General features: G+C 40.2%; 1 protein-coding gene across 3 annotated transcripts in view; it reads right to left on the bottom strand.

The window, feature by feature from the left end:
* The window catches only part of SLC17A5 (solute carrier family 17 member 5), a 55,968-nt gene that overhangs the window by 35,380 nt on the left and 3,806 nt on the right, over positions 1-16,782 (bottom strand). For 2 of the 3 annotated variants that reach the window (XM_003121410.4, XM_013985139.2), the window contains exons 2-6: positions 11,546-11,742; positions 9,182-9,415; positions 6,522-6,609; positions 3,536-3,622; positions 936-1,054 (exon numbers count right to left, since the gene is read on the bottom strand). In XM_003121410.4, coding sequence (XP_003121458.2) covers positions 936-1,054; positions 3,536-3,622; positions 6,522-6,609; positions 9,182-9,415; positions 11,546-11,742 — 725 coding nt within the window. The remainder of the gene's footprint in view (positions 1-935; positions 1,055-3,535; positions 3,623-6,521; positions 6,610-9,181; positions 9,416-11,545; positions 11,743-16,782) is intronic. The other variant, XM_005654403.3, reaches the window with a different exon arrangement.

Raw genomic sequence — 16,782 nt, 5'->3', positions numbered from 1 at the left:
CACTGATCGAGGTCAGGGATCAAACCTCATGGTTCCTAGTTGGATTCGTTTCTGCTGCACCACGATGGGAACTCATATACATTTTAATTTTTCCTAATGTTTTCATGTTTTTTTATTCCCACCAAAAAGCAAATATTTTGTCTTCATGTCTTGAGAATTTACTGTATTACAGACTTTTATTTCTGAATTGCTTTACTTTGCTCAATTAAAGGAAACAAATCTCTTCAGTCAGTATAATTTTTTTTTCTAAAGACCTATTCTAGAGGAGCAAACAAGTGTATATCATATGATATTATGATATATCACAATAAATATAAAATACAGATGAGAAGTTCCTGCTGTGGCGCAGTGGGTTAAGAACTCAACTGCAGTGGCTTGGGACGCTGCAAAGGTGTAGGTTCCATCCCCGACCTGGTGCAATGAATTAAAGGATCCAGCACTGCTGCAGCTGAGGCTTGGTCACAGCTGTGGTTCGGATTCAATCCCTGGAACTTCCAATATGCCCAGAGTGCAGCCATTTAAAAAAAAAATACAGATAAAAATATACCAGTTAGTTTTCTAACAACTAACTATTTGTTTATTTATTTGGTCTTTTTAGGGTCACACCCATAGCATATGGAAGTTCTCAGGATAGGGGTCGAATCAGAGCTACAGCTGCTGGCCTATACCACAGCCACAGCAACTCAGGATCTGAGTCGCATCTGCAACATACAGCACAGCTCACGGCAATGCTAGATCCTGAACGCACTGAGCAAGGCCAGGGATTGAACCTAACAGGGATTGAACCTGCGTCCTCATGGATGCTAATTAGATTCATTTCCCCTGAGCCACAATGGAAACTCATGGTATCTTACTTCTGAAGAAAAAAAGTTCTGAAATTACTTAAAAAAAATGTGCCCAAATCCTTACCTGATTTCTTTTCTTTTTTTTCTTACCTGATTTCTTAACGATGAAAGAATGTACTCCTTTTCATAAGGGGAGATTGTCCTGTGAGTATCTGGTGTGTCACTAACTAACCAGGTCCATAAAATAAACCAAATGATTCCAACTAGACCTTAAAATAGAAAAATAATAGTTAAATACAATTAGGTTGCACCAACAGTGATTTTTATATGTCTTGAAAAGATTATGTCATTATAAACTCAGTGTAAAATTGGTTTCAGCTTAGTTTTTATTTCAAGTTCTTCTTATAACACTTTAATGGGATAATTGCTATTTGTATTATTTCCTATAAAGTTTGAAGAGAACAACTTAAAGTTGGCATATAACATTACATTAGCTTCACGTGTACAACGTAACGATTCGATATTTATATACACTGTGAAATGATCACCACAATGTCTAGTTATTTGGGAGTTCCCGTTGTGGCACAGCAGAAACGAATCTGACTAGTATCCATGAGGATGTGGGTTTAATCTCTGGCCTTGCTCAATGGGTTAAGGATTTGGCATTGCCATGAGCTGTGATGTAGGTCACAGACTCAGCTCGGATCCCACATTGCTGTACCTATGGTGCAGGTCGGCACCTGTAGCTCTAATTCGACCCCCTAGCCTGGGAACTTCCATATGTCACGGGTTTGGCCATAAAAAAGCAAAAAACAAACAAACAAACAAAAAAATCCCAAAAAACAAAAAACAATGTCTAGTTACCATTTGTCACCATACAAAATTACAAATTTTTTTTTCTTGTGATGAGAACTTTTAGGATATATTCTCTTGGCAACTTTTTTTTTTTTTGTCTTTTTGCTATTTCTTTGGGTCGCTCCTGCGGCATATGGAGGTTCCCAGGCTAGGGGTCAAATCGGAGCTGTAGCCCCCGGCTTACGCCAGAGCCACAGCAACTAGGGATCCGAGCCGCGTCTGCAACCCACATCACAGCTCACGGCAACACCGGATCGTTAATCCAGTGAGCAAGGGCAGGGACCGAGCCCGCAACCTCATGGTTCCTAGTTGGATTCGTTAACCACTGTGCCACGACGGGAACTTCTCTCTTTTGGCAACTTTTAAGTAGGTACATCACTATTGACTATGGTCACTGTGCTGTACGTTATTTCATAATTGGAGATTTGTGCCTGAAGAGAACACTTTTAACCACATGATTCTGCCTATCAGGGTCTGCCAGATAAATCTTTAAAAAAAAATAAGTGTATACAATCTATTATTTCTGCAGGCATCTGCTTTTGTTTATTGATTTGTTTTTTGTTTTGATTGCAGCTACATCTCCTGCATAAATGCTTATGTGGCAATCCAATTTATCAAATATGCAATTCATCCTGCTATTGAGATTGAGACATGAAAGACCTGGGTATAAACAAACAAACAAGATATTAAAACTACCCAGTGAGGAGTTCCCACTGTGGTGCAGTGGGTTCAGAATCTGACTGAAGTGGCCTGAATTGCAGTGGAGGCGTGGGTTCGACTCCCAGCCTGGTATAGTGGGTTAAAGGATCTGGCATTGCTGCAGCTGTGGCGTAGGTTGCAGCTGCAGCTTGGATTCAACCTCTGGCCCAGGAATTCCATATGCTGGGAGTGTGGCCATAAAAACAAAACAAAACAAAAAACTACCCAGTGAGAAGAAATAGTTTCAAAGATACATTTTAATGGAGTTCCCATTGCGGCGCAGTGGTTAATGAATCCGACTAGGAACCGTGAGGTTGCGGGTTTGATTCCTGGCCTTGCTCGGGTGGGTTAAGGATCCGGTGTTGCCATGAGCTGTAGTGTAGGTCACAGACGTGGCTCGGATCCTACATTGCTGTGGCTCTGGCGTAGGCCGGTGGCTGCAGCTCTGATTAGACCCCTAGCCTGGGAACCTCCATATGCCGAGGGAGCGGCCCAAGAAATGGTAAAAAAGACAAAAAAAAAAAGACACATTTTTATAATAAACAACATAGCAATTTTTGATAGTAAGTATAGCATTTAAGTCCTGGACTCAATAGCAGTTTCTATGGAACAAATATTTCAAAATAAATTATTAGGTCACAACTCAGATCATTTTAACCACATAAACTTGAAAAACAGGTTATCAGTAAGAGTTTGAGAGCTTTGCAGTTTAGGAGATGGTTGCTTCAGTGAATTGGAATATACATTTTTTTTTTTTTTTTATAATTTTAGCAGTCCTCCAAGTTGCCCTCAGTCAGAATCTGATTTCGGGTGTTGGCTAGCTGTGGACAATGCTCTTTTATTTTTTATTTTTTTTGTCTTTTTGCTATTTCTTTGGGCCGCTCCCGCGGCATACGGAGGTTCCCAGGCTAGGGGTCGAATTGGAGCTGTAGCCACTGGCCTACGCCAGAGTCACAGCAACACAGGATCCGAGCCGCGTCTGCAACCTACACCACAGCTCACGGCAATGCCAGATCGTTAACCCACTGAGCAAGGGCAGGGACCGAACCCGCAACCTCATGGTTCCTAGTCGGATTCGTTAACCATTGCGCCATGACGGGAACTCCGGAATATACATTTTTAACCAATTATTAGATCACTACTACATTTTGGATCTATCGCATTGTAATTTAGGTTACATTTTTGAATAAACTTACCAAAGAGGTAGAAGACATAAGTCCAATTCAAATAGAAGCAAATTATTCCAGAAAGAGGAAGAGAAACTACTGTCCCAAGCTGTGCCCCTAGAACAACAATAAAGGCTTTGTAAACGTGGGAGAGAAATGAACAAAGAGGGGACAAGTCTATCGCCTAAAGAAGATGGGTAATAGACGTGGGCGAAAAGAAAGAGCCATGTGAATCCTGTAGGAATTGAATTAGTCATAGGTAAATATAAGCCATCCATTCTCTGAACCAATCAATCATTTATGCCAAAAACCCACAATATGTAAAATGTATACTTAAGATGTAGTTGCATTAGTTACAACTATGTAGCTATTGATGAACTAGAAGGCATCAATCAGTAGATCTAGTATGACCTAATATGAGCTCTACTAAATGCTGCATCACTAGCAAATGTGTTAGAAAGATAGGTATTGGTGGAGAGGCTCAAAGGTGGTCTCTAAACATAATCTACTGCAGCATGCCTGATGAAAAAAGAATGATGCTTTCAGTAATCTAATTTGCTTCAAATATACAACAATTGTTTCAGATAAATAAGTAATAAAATTAATTTTAACCATCAAACAGAAAACATCTTAGTAGATCCAGTGGGAGCTAAAATAATCAGACATTGTTTCTGGTCTCAAGTTTTAGCCTTATACAGGAGGTAATATAAACAAATAATTATTACATGTAGAAAGTGTTGTGTGTCCCAGAACAATATGGAATTTCAAATACAGGACAGATTACCTCTGACCTCTAGAGGTCAGCAAAAGATGTAAGAGCAGTGGACTTTGAAAAGATGAGCAAGATCTGGCCCCATAAGAAAGAAGATATATTGTCATTATTCTAGGAGAAGATATTGCTGTGGTTTATGTCGGAGAGTGTTTGGCCTATGTTTTCTTCTAAGAGTTTTATAGTGTCTGGTCTTATATTTAGGTCTTTAATCCGTTTTGAGTTTATTTTTATGTACGGCATTAGGGAGTGTTCTAATTTCATTCTTTTACATGTAGTTGTCCAGTTTTCCCAGCACTACTTATTGAAGGGACTGTCTTTTCTCCACTGACTCACAGACTTTGAAAAACTTATGGTTTCCAAATGAGATAGGTTGGGGGTGGGGGGAATGTGCTGGGGGTTTGGGATGGAAATGCTATAAAATTAGGTTGTGATGATCATTGTACAACTATAAATGTAATAAAATTCATTGAGTAATAAAAAATAAACATAATCACTAATTATAACTTAAAAAAAAGGAAGGAAGATACAGAGGCAGGTGTAACAGGGTGAGCAAAGGAATGGACATAGGAAAGCAGAACGTGGGTTTGGGAACTTCAATTGGGTAAAGGAAAGGAACAGAAGATAGAGACTAGAAAGACAGCTTTGAATAGTTATGGACAGGAACTAAGTGCCAGGGACTAGGTGGCCTGCAATGAAGTGGTGCAGACCCTAAAGAATCTTAACCCCTGGTGGGAGCTTAGACTTTATTCAATAGGGAAAGAGGAGTCATAGATAGTGTCTGTCCTTGAACTTCTCATCAGATTTCTTACATCGGTCTCCACATAGCTGCAAGAATCTTCTTAAAAAACATACATGGGGAGTTCCCATTGTGGCATAGCGGAAACGAATCTGACTAGTATCCATGAGGATGCGGGTTCAATCCCTGGCCTCACTCAGTGGATCGGGGATCTGGCATTCCCTGAGCTGCGGTGTAGGTGGCAGACGAGGCCCAGATCCTGTGTTGCTGTGTCTGTGGCGTAGGCTGGTAGCTATAGCTCTGATTCAATCCCTAGCCTGGGAACTTTCATATGCTGCAGGTGAAGCCCTAAAAAGCAAAAAACAAAAACAAAACAAACAGAAACCATGCATGGGATCATGCTTCTCTCTTGATTAAAAACCTATGATGTTTCCCCACTGTATTTTGGAAGGAAAAAAATCTACATTCCTTCCTGTGGCCTATAAGCCTGGATTTGAAATCTGTCTCTTGTCTCTTTTTCTAACCCCATCTTTTGTATTTCCCATTTTATTCAGTGTTTTCTAGACACCTACAGTGGTTTCTCATTGCTTTGAATCCTTATGCTACCTCCTGCCAGAGAGACCGTCTACACGCTGTTCTGACTGGCTGGAATGCTCTCCTTTTTGCTCTTTGCCTGACTGGTTTGTTCTCATCCTCAGATTTTGTCTTAAAAGCCACCACAGAAGACTTTCTCAACCACTGTATTTAAAAGCAGTTTGGTCAAAAAGTTTTCATGCAGTATATGAGCTGGTAAAATTATAATTCACATATAAAGCTCATGTAGATCAAAATGATAGCAACTAAATGCATAGGAAAAAAAAAAAAAAGGTGTCTGGGAGTTCCTGTTGTGGTACAGCAGAAACAAATCTGACTAGTATCCATGAGTATTCAATCCCTGGTCTCACTCAGTGGGTTGGGTATCTAGCGTTGCCCTGAGCTGTGTGTAGGTCACAGATGAAGCTTGGATCTGGTGTGGCTGTAGTGTAGGCCAGCAGTTACAGCTCCAATTCGACCCCTAGCCTGGGAACTTCCGTATGCCACAAGTGTGGCCCTAAAAAAGCCAAAAAAGAAAAAAGTGTCTGAAGGGAGGACTTAAGAATCATGACGTAGTCATTCAGATGATCAAATTAGATACCACAGTTAAAGGACAAAAGGGTTCCATTTTCCAGCTATTGTCCTTTTTTTGGGTTTTGTTTTGTTAAAGCATTTCCTATACCTACATCTGAAAAGGCAACAGGTTTTGAAATAAAAGATGGCAGATGGCAAAAATGACAGTAGTCAGTTAAGCCACATTGCTACATGTTGTTGATCCCAAGGGAAAAATTAATAATAAAGTTATATCCTCCAAACGTTATTTTCCCCCAAAGGAAGCACCTGACACTCAATGAGTCTGCTGTGCAGATTTTCCCCAAGGTTAATATACAGATAACAGATTGTAGCAAAAACCTCTACAAGAATAGTTACCTCACCTGCATATGAAATACTAAGAAGCTTGCTTCTTTCAAGAGGGGGAGCCCAAGAAGACCACATGGCATGCATGGCTGGAAATGTGACACCCTGGGGAGGGAAAAAAATATTTCTGATGAAACACAAGGTAGCTATGCTAATGTTTTAAATTTGGTTGGGTATTTTGTTGCAAGAGAAATGTTTGGATAAGACAAACTAGAATTGGGTTTCATGAAGTGAGATACCTTTATAGTGTTGAGTGAAAATATTTCATAATGAAGTACTTTCAAAATCTAAACAAAGATCTGTGGACTCTGTCAACTGGTTTGAAGACTGCAAGGTAAGGGTGACAATAAAAATAAAAGAATGCAATGAATGCTGACATAAGGGGATCCTTCTCAAGGTTCATTTTACTCACCTACTTCATTTTATGACCTGAATGAAATGAGTGTTACCAATATATTACTTTTAAAAATACTGAGATAATACTACGGGCTATGAGAAGAAAATTCAAATTGACATTTAATCTAGAGGAAAAATGGTCCTACCTACCAAAAACAGATGAATTCAATTAGAGTTTTTATGGTTTTTTTTTTCTGTTATAATTAGCCTAGTAAATGCGATAAATGGAGGGGCAAGGTAGGGGTAGGAGATTAAAAGGTGCAAACTATCCTAAATAAGCTATAAGGATATATTGCACATCACAGGGAATATAACCAGTATTTTATAATAACTATAAATGTACTATAATAAAAATTTTTGAATCACTATATTGTACATATGAAATTTACATAATTTTGTACATCAACTATACCTCAATTTAAAAAAATTACTGGGAGTTCCTGTTGTGGCTCAGTAGTAACAAACATGACTAGTATCCAGGACTCCCTGGCTTTGCTCAGTGGGTTAAGGATCTGGTGTTGCTGTGGCTGTGGTGTAGGCTGGTAGCTGTAGCTCCGATTCAACTCCTAGCCTAGGAACTTCTATACGCCACAGGTGTGAGGCCCTAAAAAGCCAAAAAAAAAAAAAAAAAAAAAACAAAAAACCCCACAAAAAACGAAAACCACCAACCAATTACTGCTGTGGAGAAGCAACGGAACAGTGGAGGAGGGGAGGTTCACAGGCTTGGGAGAAGAGGAAATGCCACAGGGAGGGGAGGAATAGACCCTGGTGGGCTTATAGCTCTCCATGGCCATGTACCAGCTGTGCAGCCCCGGAAAAATTAGTTACCCTCTTACAGCTTCAGTTTATCTCTAAAACATACTTTCCTTAGGTAAGGAGAAGAGGAACCTGGTAATAGAGGGTACTTTTATTTTATGGTTAAGAAGCATTTTTTAGTATACCCAATAAGGTCAAAAATAAGAGCATCCAGAAGAGTGATCAAAGCTTAAATTTAAATAGCACTTGGAAACGTCCAAAGTTTTCTAGTCATTACTATCACATCTGAGCTGTGACTGAGGACGTGATAGGTATTTCATAACTACATTTATATTATATATGCATGTACTGTATTTGTATAATATTTATAAACTAATAGATACAGCTTGAGCTCTGATTTTATGACTCCAGTCAGTGTTTCTCCTATACAGCATGATATAATGCTACCTAAAACAACCTTTATACCAAACCCGGAGGCCACTATCTTGTTTGGGTTAAAGAAATGTCAAGAGAGAGTAAAATAAACCCATGCCTTAGTTTTACAGTTTAGTTTAAAGCTAGAAAATAAAAGAGATCATTATTTAAAGATGGAGATACATACGATGAAACACAAAAGAGAAGTGGAAGGGAAAATAAAAGGAGTGAAACGTTTAAAATTGAAATTAAAAAAAGACAAATCTTAGGAAAGAAAAAAAGATTAAATATTAATAATGACAATTTTAAAAGAAGAAGAAAGTCCAGAAAAATCACATAACTGAAAAAAACATAGTTATGGAGTTCCTGCAGTGGTGCAAGAGGTTAAGGGTCTGCTGTTGTCTCTGTGGCAGCTCACGTGGCTGCTAATATATGGGTTCAATCCCCAGCCTGGTACAGCAGGTTAAGGATCTGGTGTTACTGCAGCTGTGATGTAGGTCACAGCTGTGTTTTAGGTCAAAGCTGGGGCTCGGATTCAGTCCCTGGCCTGGGTACTTCCATATGCCAAGAATGTGGGCCCCCCCAAAAAAAAGTTATAAAAATGATAAATTACTTGTCTTTAAGTTAGAGGACCAGAAAAAAAGAACAAATGATAAAGAGGAACTTTTATGAAAAACAACAAATTTAAAGTAAAACAAGGAATTTGACACTCTATCATGTAAAATGTGTTTTAGATCTGGTCAATCAATGAAGAGGTAAACTGTGGCAAAAATTCAAGAGGTAGGATGTTCTATTTTCATGCTTTAGTGGTGGTTTCTTATCTCCTAAGTAGGGGGTGCTATGAAGTGTTAGCTAGAAAATGTTTTCTCTAGCCTCTGACTAAAGTTCCTAATTTTGGAGTGTTCCCACTCGAGACCTCACTGATCACAAATGAAATCTCTCACAAATGAAATCTCTCAGGTTATTTTCTGGTTAATCATCTTCCTAATTAAAGAATAAATCCTTATTATCTTGTCATATTTTGGTTCATATTCATGTCAAAGAAAAATATCTTTAAGAAGACAATAAAACAATAGGGGGTAAGAAGAAAAACCAAAGAGAAAAAAATTACCTCTCCTAGTCCTTCTAGCGCCCTGAGTGCAATGAGGGCTCCAACTCCGAAATCTGCAGCCAGGGGAGTTAACAGGGTGAAGACAGAGGTGCCAAGGATCCCAAACCCCAGCAGCAGTTTCCCCCCACTCCTGCTGGCAATATATCCTCCAGGAATCTGTGTGATGATATAGCCATAAAAAAAAGACCCAAGGATCCATCCTTGGGTTTCTGCATTCCATTGGTACTTTTTACCCTATAAAGAGTAGGAGAAAAAAAAAATAACCTTTTAAGACCTTGATGAAATTGCTCCTTTTTCTTACTGGCATGTAAGTACATATACATGTAATTTTTGTGGGTTTTTTTGTTTTTTTAGGGCTGCACCCTAGAGGTTTCCAGGCTAGGGGTCAAATCTGAGCTGTAGCTGCCAGCCTACACCACAGCTCATGGTAATGCCAGATCCCCAAACCACTGATTGAGGCCAGGGATCTAACCTGTGTCCTCGTGGATGTTAGTCAGATTTGTTTCCCCTGAGCCATGACAGGAATTCCTATACATATAATTTGAACCAATGTTTTACATCAAAGAACATGCAGACTTTCGACTGACTAGGTGAGTAATGGTGATACAGACATGCAGTTTCTAGAAGTGAATGAAAAAATCGTGGAAAGTCATAATGTTCAGGGAGACTTGCTATTTTATGAAACTAGACTATGGGATGAATTATGGATGTCCTGTAATGACCATGACAAAAAAGCCTCAAAAAAGGCAAGAGCCTAACCCAGAAAGCTACTGAGAGGATACTGCAATGGCTTAGCCAGGCTTTGGAGCCAGGCTTGGGTTCAAGCCCAGCTGTTATTTATTAGATTCGAAATCTGGAAAGATTAAAAGAAAAAGGCTCATACAATAAGGCCTGACACACACTTAGTATTCACCTAACGTTGGCTACTAGTATGTGTAGATACAGATAATTAATACCTCCCCATTTCAGACCAACCACATAAAGCAATATAAAAAAGCAAGAATTTGAACCAAGGGAGTTCTCTGGTGGTCTAGTGATTAGGACTCGATTTCACCCTGTAGCCTGAATTCAATCCCTGGTCTGGGAACTGAGATCCCACATTAAGCCACTGCATGCTGTGGCCAAAAGAAAAAAAAAATTAAACCAAGCCAAAGACTTCATGTGAGTAGGAAATGTGTTTTAATTAGTAGCAGCACACATCAAGGTGACAATGAAGATCTGGTAACTGAGCACCTGACATGTAACCTAGCCCACGTGTCAGAGAACCATTCAGGATTTCTTTTTACTGTTGATAAAGGGCAGATGAGTAGCTAGGTCATAGAAGGCATTTCTCAAAAGTAAAGATAAAAAACAAACCCCTAATTATCCATGGTTAGGGTACCAACTTGTAGCTTTTCTGTGGGAATTCCAGGGCTTCCTGAAGTGCCCAGAAGTTATAGGATGAGGTGGGGAAAGTGAGTGAAATGTACCCAAATATGTACTCAAAAACATCACTGAAGTCCAGTGGGAAGATTTTTGATAAGTCATTATTTCATACATGCGCTTATTTGGGCAGAAGCCCTCTTCCATAGTTGACTGCTACTGCTCTTGTCTGTCAATGGGAGAGGAGCTGCACCCATGTGGGACCTGGCTCCTTTGTGAGCACTGAAGATGGGCGAAAATACAATCATAAAAAAAGGACAGCAGGAGTTCCTGCTGTGGCACAAAGGGACTGGTGGTGTCTTTGCAGTGCTAGGGCGGAGGTTCGATCCCCAGCCCAGCACAGAGTGTGAAAGGATCTGGGGTTGCAGCAGCTTCTGGGCAGGTCACAACTGTGGCTCAGATCTGATCCCTGGCCAGGGAACTCCATATATCACAGGGCAGCAGAAAAAGAAAAAGAAAAAAAAAAAAGACACCAACTTTTCCCCCCTGTATTCTCTCCTCATGTGATATGCAAAATAAAATATTTAAAGTGTGTAAAATTCAACAGTCAATAAATGAACATGCGCTTATCAATTTCACCACAACATGAGGCTGGCAAAATGACGTCAATGATGGTCCCATAAAAACTATTTCACAACATCTAAAATGATCTAATTTTCCAGTGTGCCAGACAGGTTTTTCTAAATTCTCTTCAAAGACAGTACATTTACAGAGGAAACTGAAAAAGGATTTTTAAAACAGATCAGGACACAGCAGCAGCAGCTACAGAGTTATAAGTTACTATCCAACCAGTTACTGGGAAAACACGAAAGAAAGAGATTCAGAGTTTACATGAAGAAAGTGTTTGTGGGCTCTGTAGGGTGAATAAATTCAACATTTTTAAATATTTTTACTTGGAAGTATTTCAGGATTAAGATTGTTTGCTTGAACAATAGCACTTACCGTTTGGTTATGGAGAACTTTTATGGGTGCAGAGTGCTCTGCACACTCACTGGACGTTCTATTCTCTGCTGCAGTTGTGTTTGAATCTACCATGTCCACTAACGCAACGCTCAGATTCACCCGTAAGGAATAGAGAACGAAGAACCCAAAAAAGGCCAAAAATGCTAGGTTGTAACGAGCAGAGCAGCACACTGGAGCTGAAATAAAGATTGGGTGTGGGGGGGGGGCTGTCATTAAAAGAATAATTTAGCTGATATTATCTAAATTACTAGAAAGGTCATTTCTTGGAAGTACACAAATTAATAAATCATGAATATTTTTCTTAGAATATTCTCAGATGAAGCATATCTAAAAACAGACATCAAAGAGAACTTGTTCCCAGTATTCGTAGTTTTGATAAACCTTTAACACATGAAAGCCTGAACTGTAAGACAATTTCTTAAAATGTGGAGACAACATCTTTGTCAACTCTGCTTAAAAAAATCTACATTTCAGAGTCAAAAATGAATCCCTAATCCCTGTTTGCTGGCAAGATAAAAGAAAAAATTGGTAAGAGAATTTAATGGCATGCCTGTTTCTGAAAAACTACCTCGAAAATGGCCCCTAAGTACTTGAGTCTCCAGCATGCCATAGACACTACTGACCACGGATTAGCAGCAATCTCATTCCATACCTATCTCAGCACAAAAAAGTCACTGCCAAAGTCAGGGCATGAAGCTCTCCTGACTGATGTCTTACCTCGAAAAGCACCCTCCAAGGCTGGGTTTGAGTCAGAAGCCATGGTTAATACTTGAGGCTCTCCTCCTACACTAAATACATTTAAGAATCCAGAAGCACACTTCAGAGTCTATGACAGTTGCAGCCCTTCTGACAGTTGCTCAGTTGATCACACTTAAAGGGCCAACAGTTAAAAGCACTGTGATTTAAAAAAATAACCTTTTAAGACCTTGATGAAATTGCTCCTTTTTCTTACTGGCATGTAAGTACATATACATGTAATTTTTGTGGGTTTGTCTTTTTAGGGCTGCACCCCAGGTACTATATACATGCTTCAGTGGAGGAATGATAAGATGTGATTTGTGGTTTAAAGAGCTTCTCTGGTTGCTGGAGATTACAAAGGGGAAGACGTGTGAAGGGGGGTAAGGGATGTAGACTCAAGGCGATCCCTTAAGGGACTACGTAATCTTCCAGGAAAGAGATGGCAGTGCTTAAAGGAAAGCACAGGCAACAGAGACAAATGCGTGGTTCTGAGATCACTTTAAAGGCAGAATTGACAGGTCTTGCCTACATATTGGATGGGGGGGAGGTTAGTGAAAGGGAGGAGTAAAGTTACCCTTACTCTAAATAAATTTATTTTATGCTACTCAGACTTGCAATGTTATTACTCCATTCTATCTGTATTCAAGTTAACTTATTTTACTGTAAGTTATCAGCCTCTCCCCAGATGATAACTGATTTGGACTATAATATATATATACCTCATCATGTGAATAAGACATGGGGCTAGAACCTTGGGAAGTGAAAGAAAGTGATTATTAATTGGAAAATCTGACCTAGAAGTTTTGGATCAGTCAACTTTAACTTTCAGAGGCACAGTCAATAGTCAGAAAAGAAAAAGCCAGCACAGATGTCACAAAGTATACGACTATGAGGTTTTAAGAAACATTAAAAATAAATGGCAACTAGCTTTATAAAAATGGTTGATTACAAATCAGTTGGAAAATTTTCATTTCGAGAAAGTAAGATGATAGAGCAAAATGTGCCAGTGAATTGGGCCAATGTTTGAAATTGGTCCAAAAGGAGCAGGCCTGCATGACGAGGAGAGAGAACACCCATGCCACACTGAAATCAAGTTTAAAGCAAAACCATGCTTGCAGAATGAACAAAGCACCCATCAAAACAATCATCAGCTTCTAAAACATGGTTAAAACTTAGGAATGTGAAGTGGGTGCAGTAGAAAGAACACAGGCTGACTGAGATTGGAGCAGACCTGGCCATGGATCTCATCTCTGATTTTCACCACTGTGTCTTTGGGGAAGGTAGTTCATAGTTTTCATTATTAGGTTTCTCAGCTCCCAAATGATACAACCACCACCTACCTCCCTGGGTCGGGTTTGGATCAGAGGAAAGAGTGACGGGCCCTCAGTAAAGGTGAGTTTCTTTCCTGCTCACTATAGAGAAAGTTCTATCCACAAGATGGATAATTTGCAAACATTGGTACCTATGTGTAAGGTGGGACAAAGGAGCCACATGAATGTGCTGTGTGAGGGGTCAAAGAGGCTTCTGGGAGGAAGAGTACTTGTACAGAACCTTCATGGATGAACAGGAAGCCACCAGCAGGTTAGGCAGTGACAGCAGTGCAACCAGAAGCAGAGGCAGGTATGAAGTGTGGAAACGAGAAGAGCAAGCACAGAAGGAGCAGGAGGTAGCAAATGGGCCGATGGCAGGCCTATGATGCTGTGGTGACTCTCAGTGGGACAGCAGCCCTGAGTTCAGTAACAAAAACGAGGTAATAATTGTGAGCACTATGTGCTTGAGCATTTTGCCTGTATTTGGGTTATAAAGATTAACTGAAGTGGGACAAGGAAATACTTGGAACAGTGCTTAGCACATAATACACCTGCAATAACTGGGAATTGTTGTTATTAGTATTGCCTTTTCTGGATATTAGGAGCTGAAGTAATTTGTTAGGGATCAAAGTTATTTCTTATTTGTGAGAAATCAGGACTTGCAGAAGTTGTCATTGCGCTGCAGTGGAAACAAACCTGACTAGTGACTACGAGGAGGTGGGTTCGATCCCTGGCTTGCTCAGTGGGTTGGGGAACTTAGGACTTGAAAAAAGAAGGTGGCATTGAAGAGAGCAAGGGTGTGAGGTTCCCAGGGGAACATACAGGAGTAGGCAGACATCCCTGCAGAGCTGGTGGGAGCAGCCTGCCCTTGTTTGTGACTCTGAAGCACTGCCTGGCTGTATACAGAGGGGAGCACCAGGTAAGCAGAGAGCACCACATTGGATGTGGAGACATAGTGGAGGGCAAGAGAATTTAGAGTACTGGCAAGAAAATACTGGACTCTGATTCTGACCTCAGAAGCAAGCAAAAGGGAGAGGGCTACTGGTTTAGGAAAATGCACATTAGAATATAAAAGCTCAGTGAGGGCAAGAGCTATTTTGTTCACTGCTGCAAACCTCCAGTGCCTCAGTGTCTGGGAGGCTTGGTATACAAATATTGGGAGGGGCTTAAAAGTAGAGAGGTGTTTCTTGATGGCAGTTCACAATTCCACCTATGAAGTTCTCCTAACAATAGATGAAGCAGACAAAGCTTTTGTAGAAGCGTGAACTCTTCCAAAAAAGTTGCGGAGTCAGTGGGTAGAAGGTCCAAGTGAAACAAGTGAGCAGTCAAGGAGGAGCAGTTACATAGGAAGGGATCCTAGCTGTGGTTAAGGCAGTGACGGGCGATGACAAGGTCCTGTGGCAACTGAAGAGGGAAGGAAGTCATTAGAGATGTAGGAGTCTGAGAACTGAGGGGACATGGTGCTGGATGTGAAGTCACTCAAGACGATGACAGGGATCAGAGTGAGGAGATGGAGGCGTGCCTATGATGAATGGATCCAAGTGCTGGGAAGCGGGCAGAGGAGAAAACCTCATAGGGGAAAGCGGTCTAGCCAATGGTGTCAAGAGTGGAGGGCTCAACATGGAGTGGGGGGAGTCGATCCCACCAAGTACTGCAAGATGGGACAGCAGTGAGCAGAGAGTGGTGTGCTCAGAAGGCAGGTTTCAGTTGGAGCAAAGATTCATTGTAGAAGGGGCAGGCGAGGGGCAGCTGTATCTCCAATTAAACCCCTAGCCTGGAAACTTCCATATGCCTCGGGTGCAGCCAGGGAAAAGCAAAAATAAAATAAAATAAAATAGGTAATATCTAACTGGGCTCAGCCTGCATTATGAGTAATTCATTCCTGATAAATTCTTATGGATTTCTAGCTCCCAATATCCATTTACATGAAAAACACCAAATTCCATTAAAATGGACTCAGTTACTTTAATATTAACACTGATGCTCACAACATGACCCAAGGCTGTTCCCCTTCATTCTGTAACGTGCCTGCTGCCTACCAGCACTTTGAACCTTATACCGAAGACTATATTTACACACAAATTAATTTGCAAAACACAAAATTTGTGTAACTGAACCTTGAATGTAACCACCTGCCTTCCATCCCAAAAGGAGAGCAGAGGCAAAACACAACAACAACAAAATGAAATAAATCTCAGGATGTGCCATTGAAGCTAGAAAATCACAAGCTCCCACAGAGCATGAAGAATGATGCCCTTATTTTGCAGTGCCAGTTTCTCCAAGAAATGCAAATCCAAACAGTCTTCACTGGTGATGATGAAATGATAATAACAGTAATTAACACTATGTGCCAAACTCTAGTCCAAGCACTTTCTATTAGCTTATTTAATCCTCACAATAACCCTATGAATTAGGTGCATTATTTCCCCTGATTTATAGGCACAGAGAGATTAGGTTAGTTTAGGTAATTGCTAAACCTCACCTAGCTAGTGAGTGGAACTAGGATTGGCAATTCGTCACCCTGCCTCCAGATTTACAAAACTGAATTCTCCTAATATGCATGAGCATATTTTTTTGGTGCAACGGTATTTTGAAAATCCATTTAACTGAATAAAAGGCACATCTCATTCATATCAAAAAAAAACCCTCCAACTAGTGGAAAGTGTGAGGAATTTTTATTGAGGTTTATCAGTATTGAGCCGCCCTTTCCCTATCACTTTAGCATGCATCTCTGAAATCCACCCTGCTAGATAAAAGCAATTGCTTGAAAGACAAACATAGATGAGTTACTGAGAACTCTGTCACATTCTGTCAACCTGAAAGTTATTAATTTTTAACATTACGGAAACATATCCTAATTTTAATAAAGCAGCACTACGCATAGCATAAAATCATGTCCTCTTATTCACGACAGAGTGGGAGAACTTTCAAATTTGTGAAGGATTCAACGAAAATGAGTAAGCACTTTGCAAATAGGAATTTCCCAAATGTAACGCAAATGTGGCAGTTTTGTGACGAGGAAGGAGGATGGGACTAAAATCCAAAAGAACTCTGGTTCGTTCTTAGCATGGCTGCAGCGATCTTTGGGAACTTAACCTCTTTGGCCTTCAATTGATTTACATATAAGATGATGCCCACCAGGAGTTCCCACTATGGTGCTGTGGGTTA

The sequence above is a fragment of the Sus scrofa genome, chromosome 1 (genome assembly GCF_000003025.6).
Source record: "Sus scrofa isolate TJ Tabasco breed Duroc chromosome 1, Sscrofa11.1, whole genome shotgun sequence".
Classification (NCBI taxonomy): domain Eukaryota; kingdom Metazoa; phylum Chordata; class Mammalia; order Artiodactyla; family Suidae; genus Sus; species Sus scrofa.
This window is presented reverse-complemented; position numbering and strand designations above follow the sequence as displayed.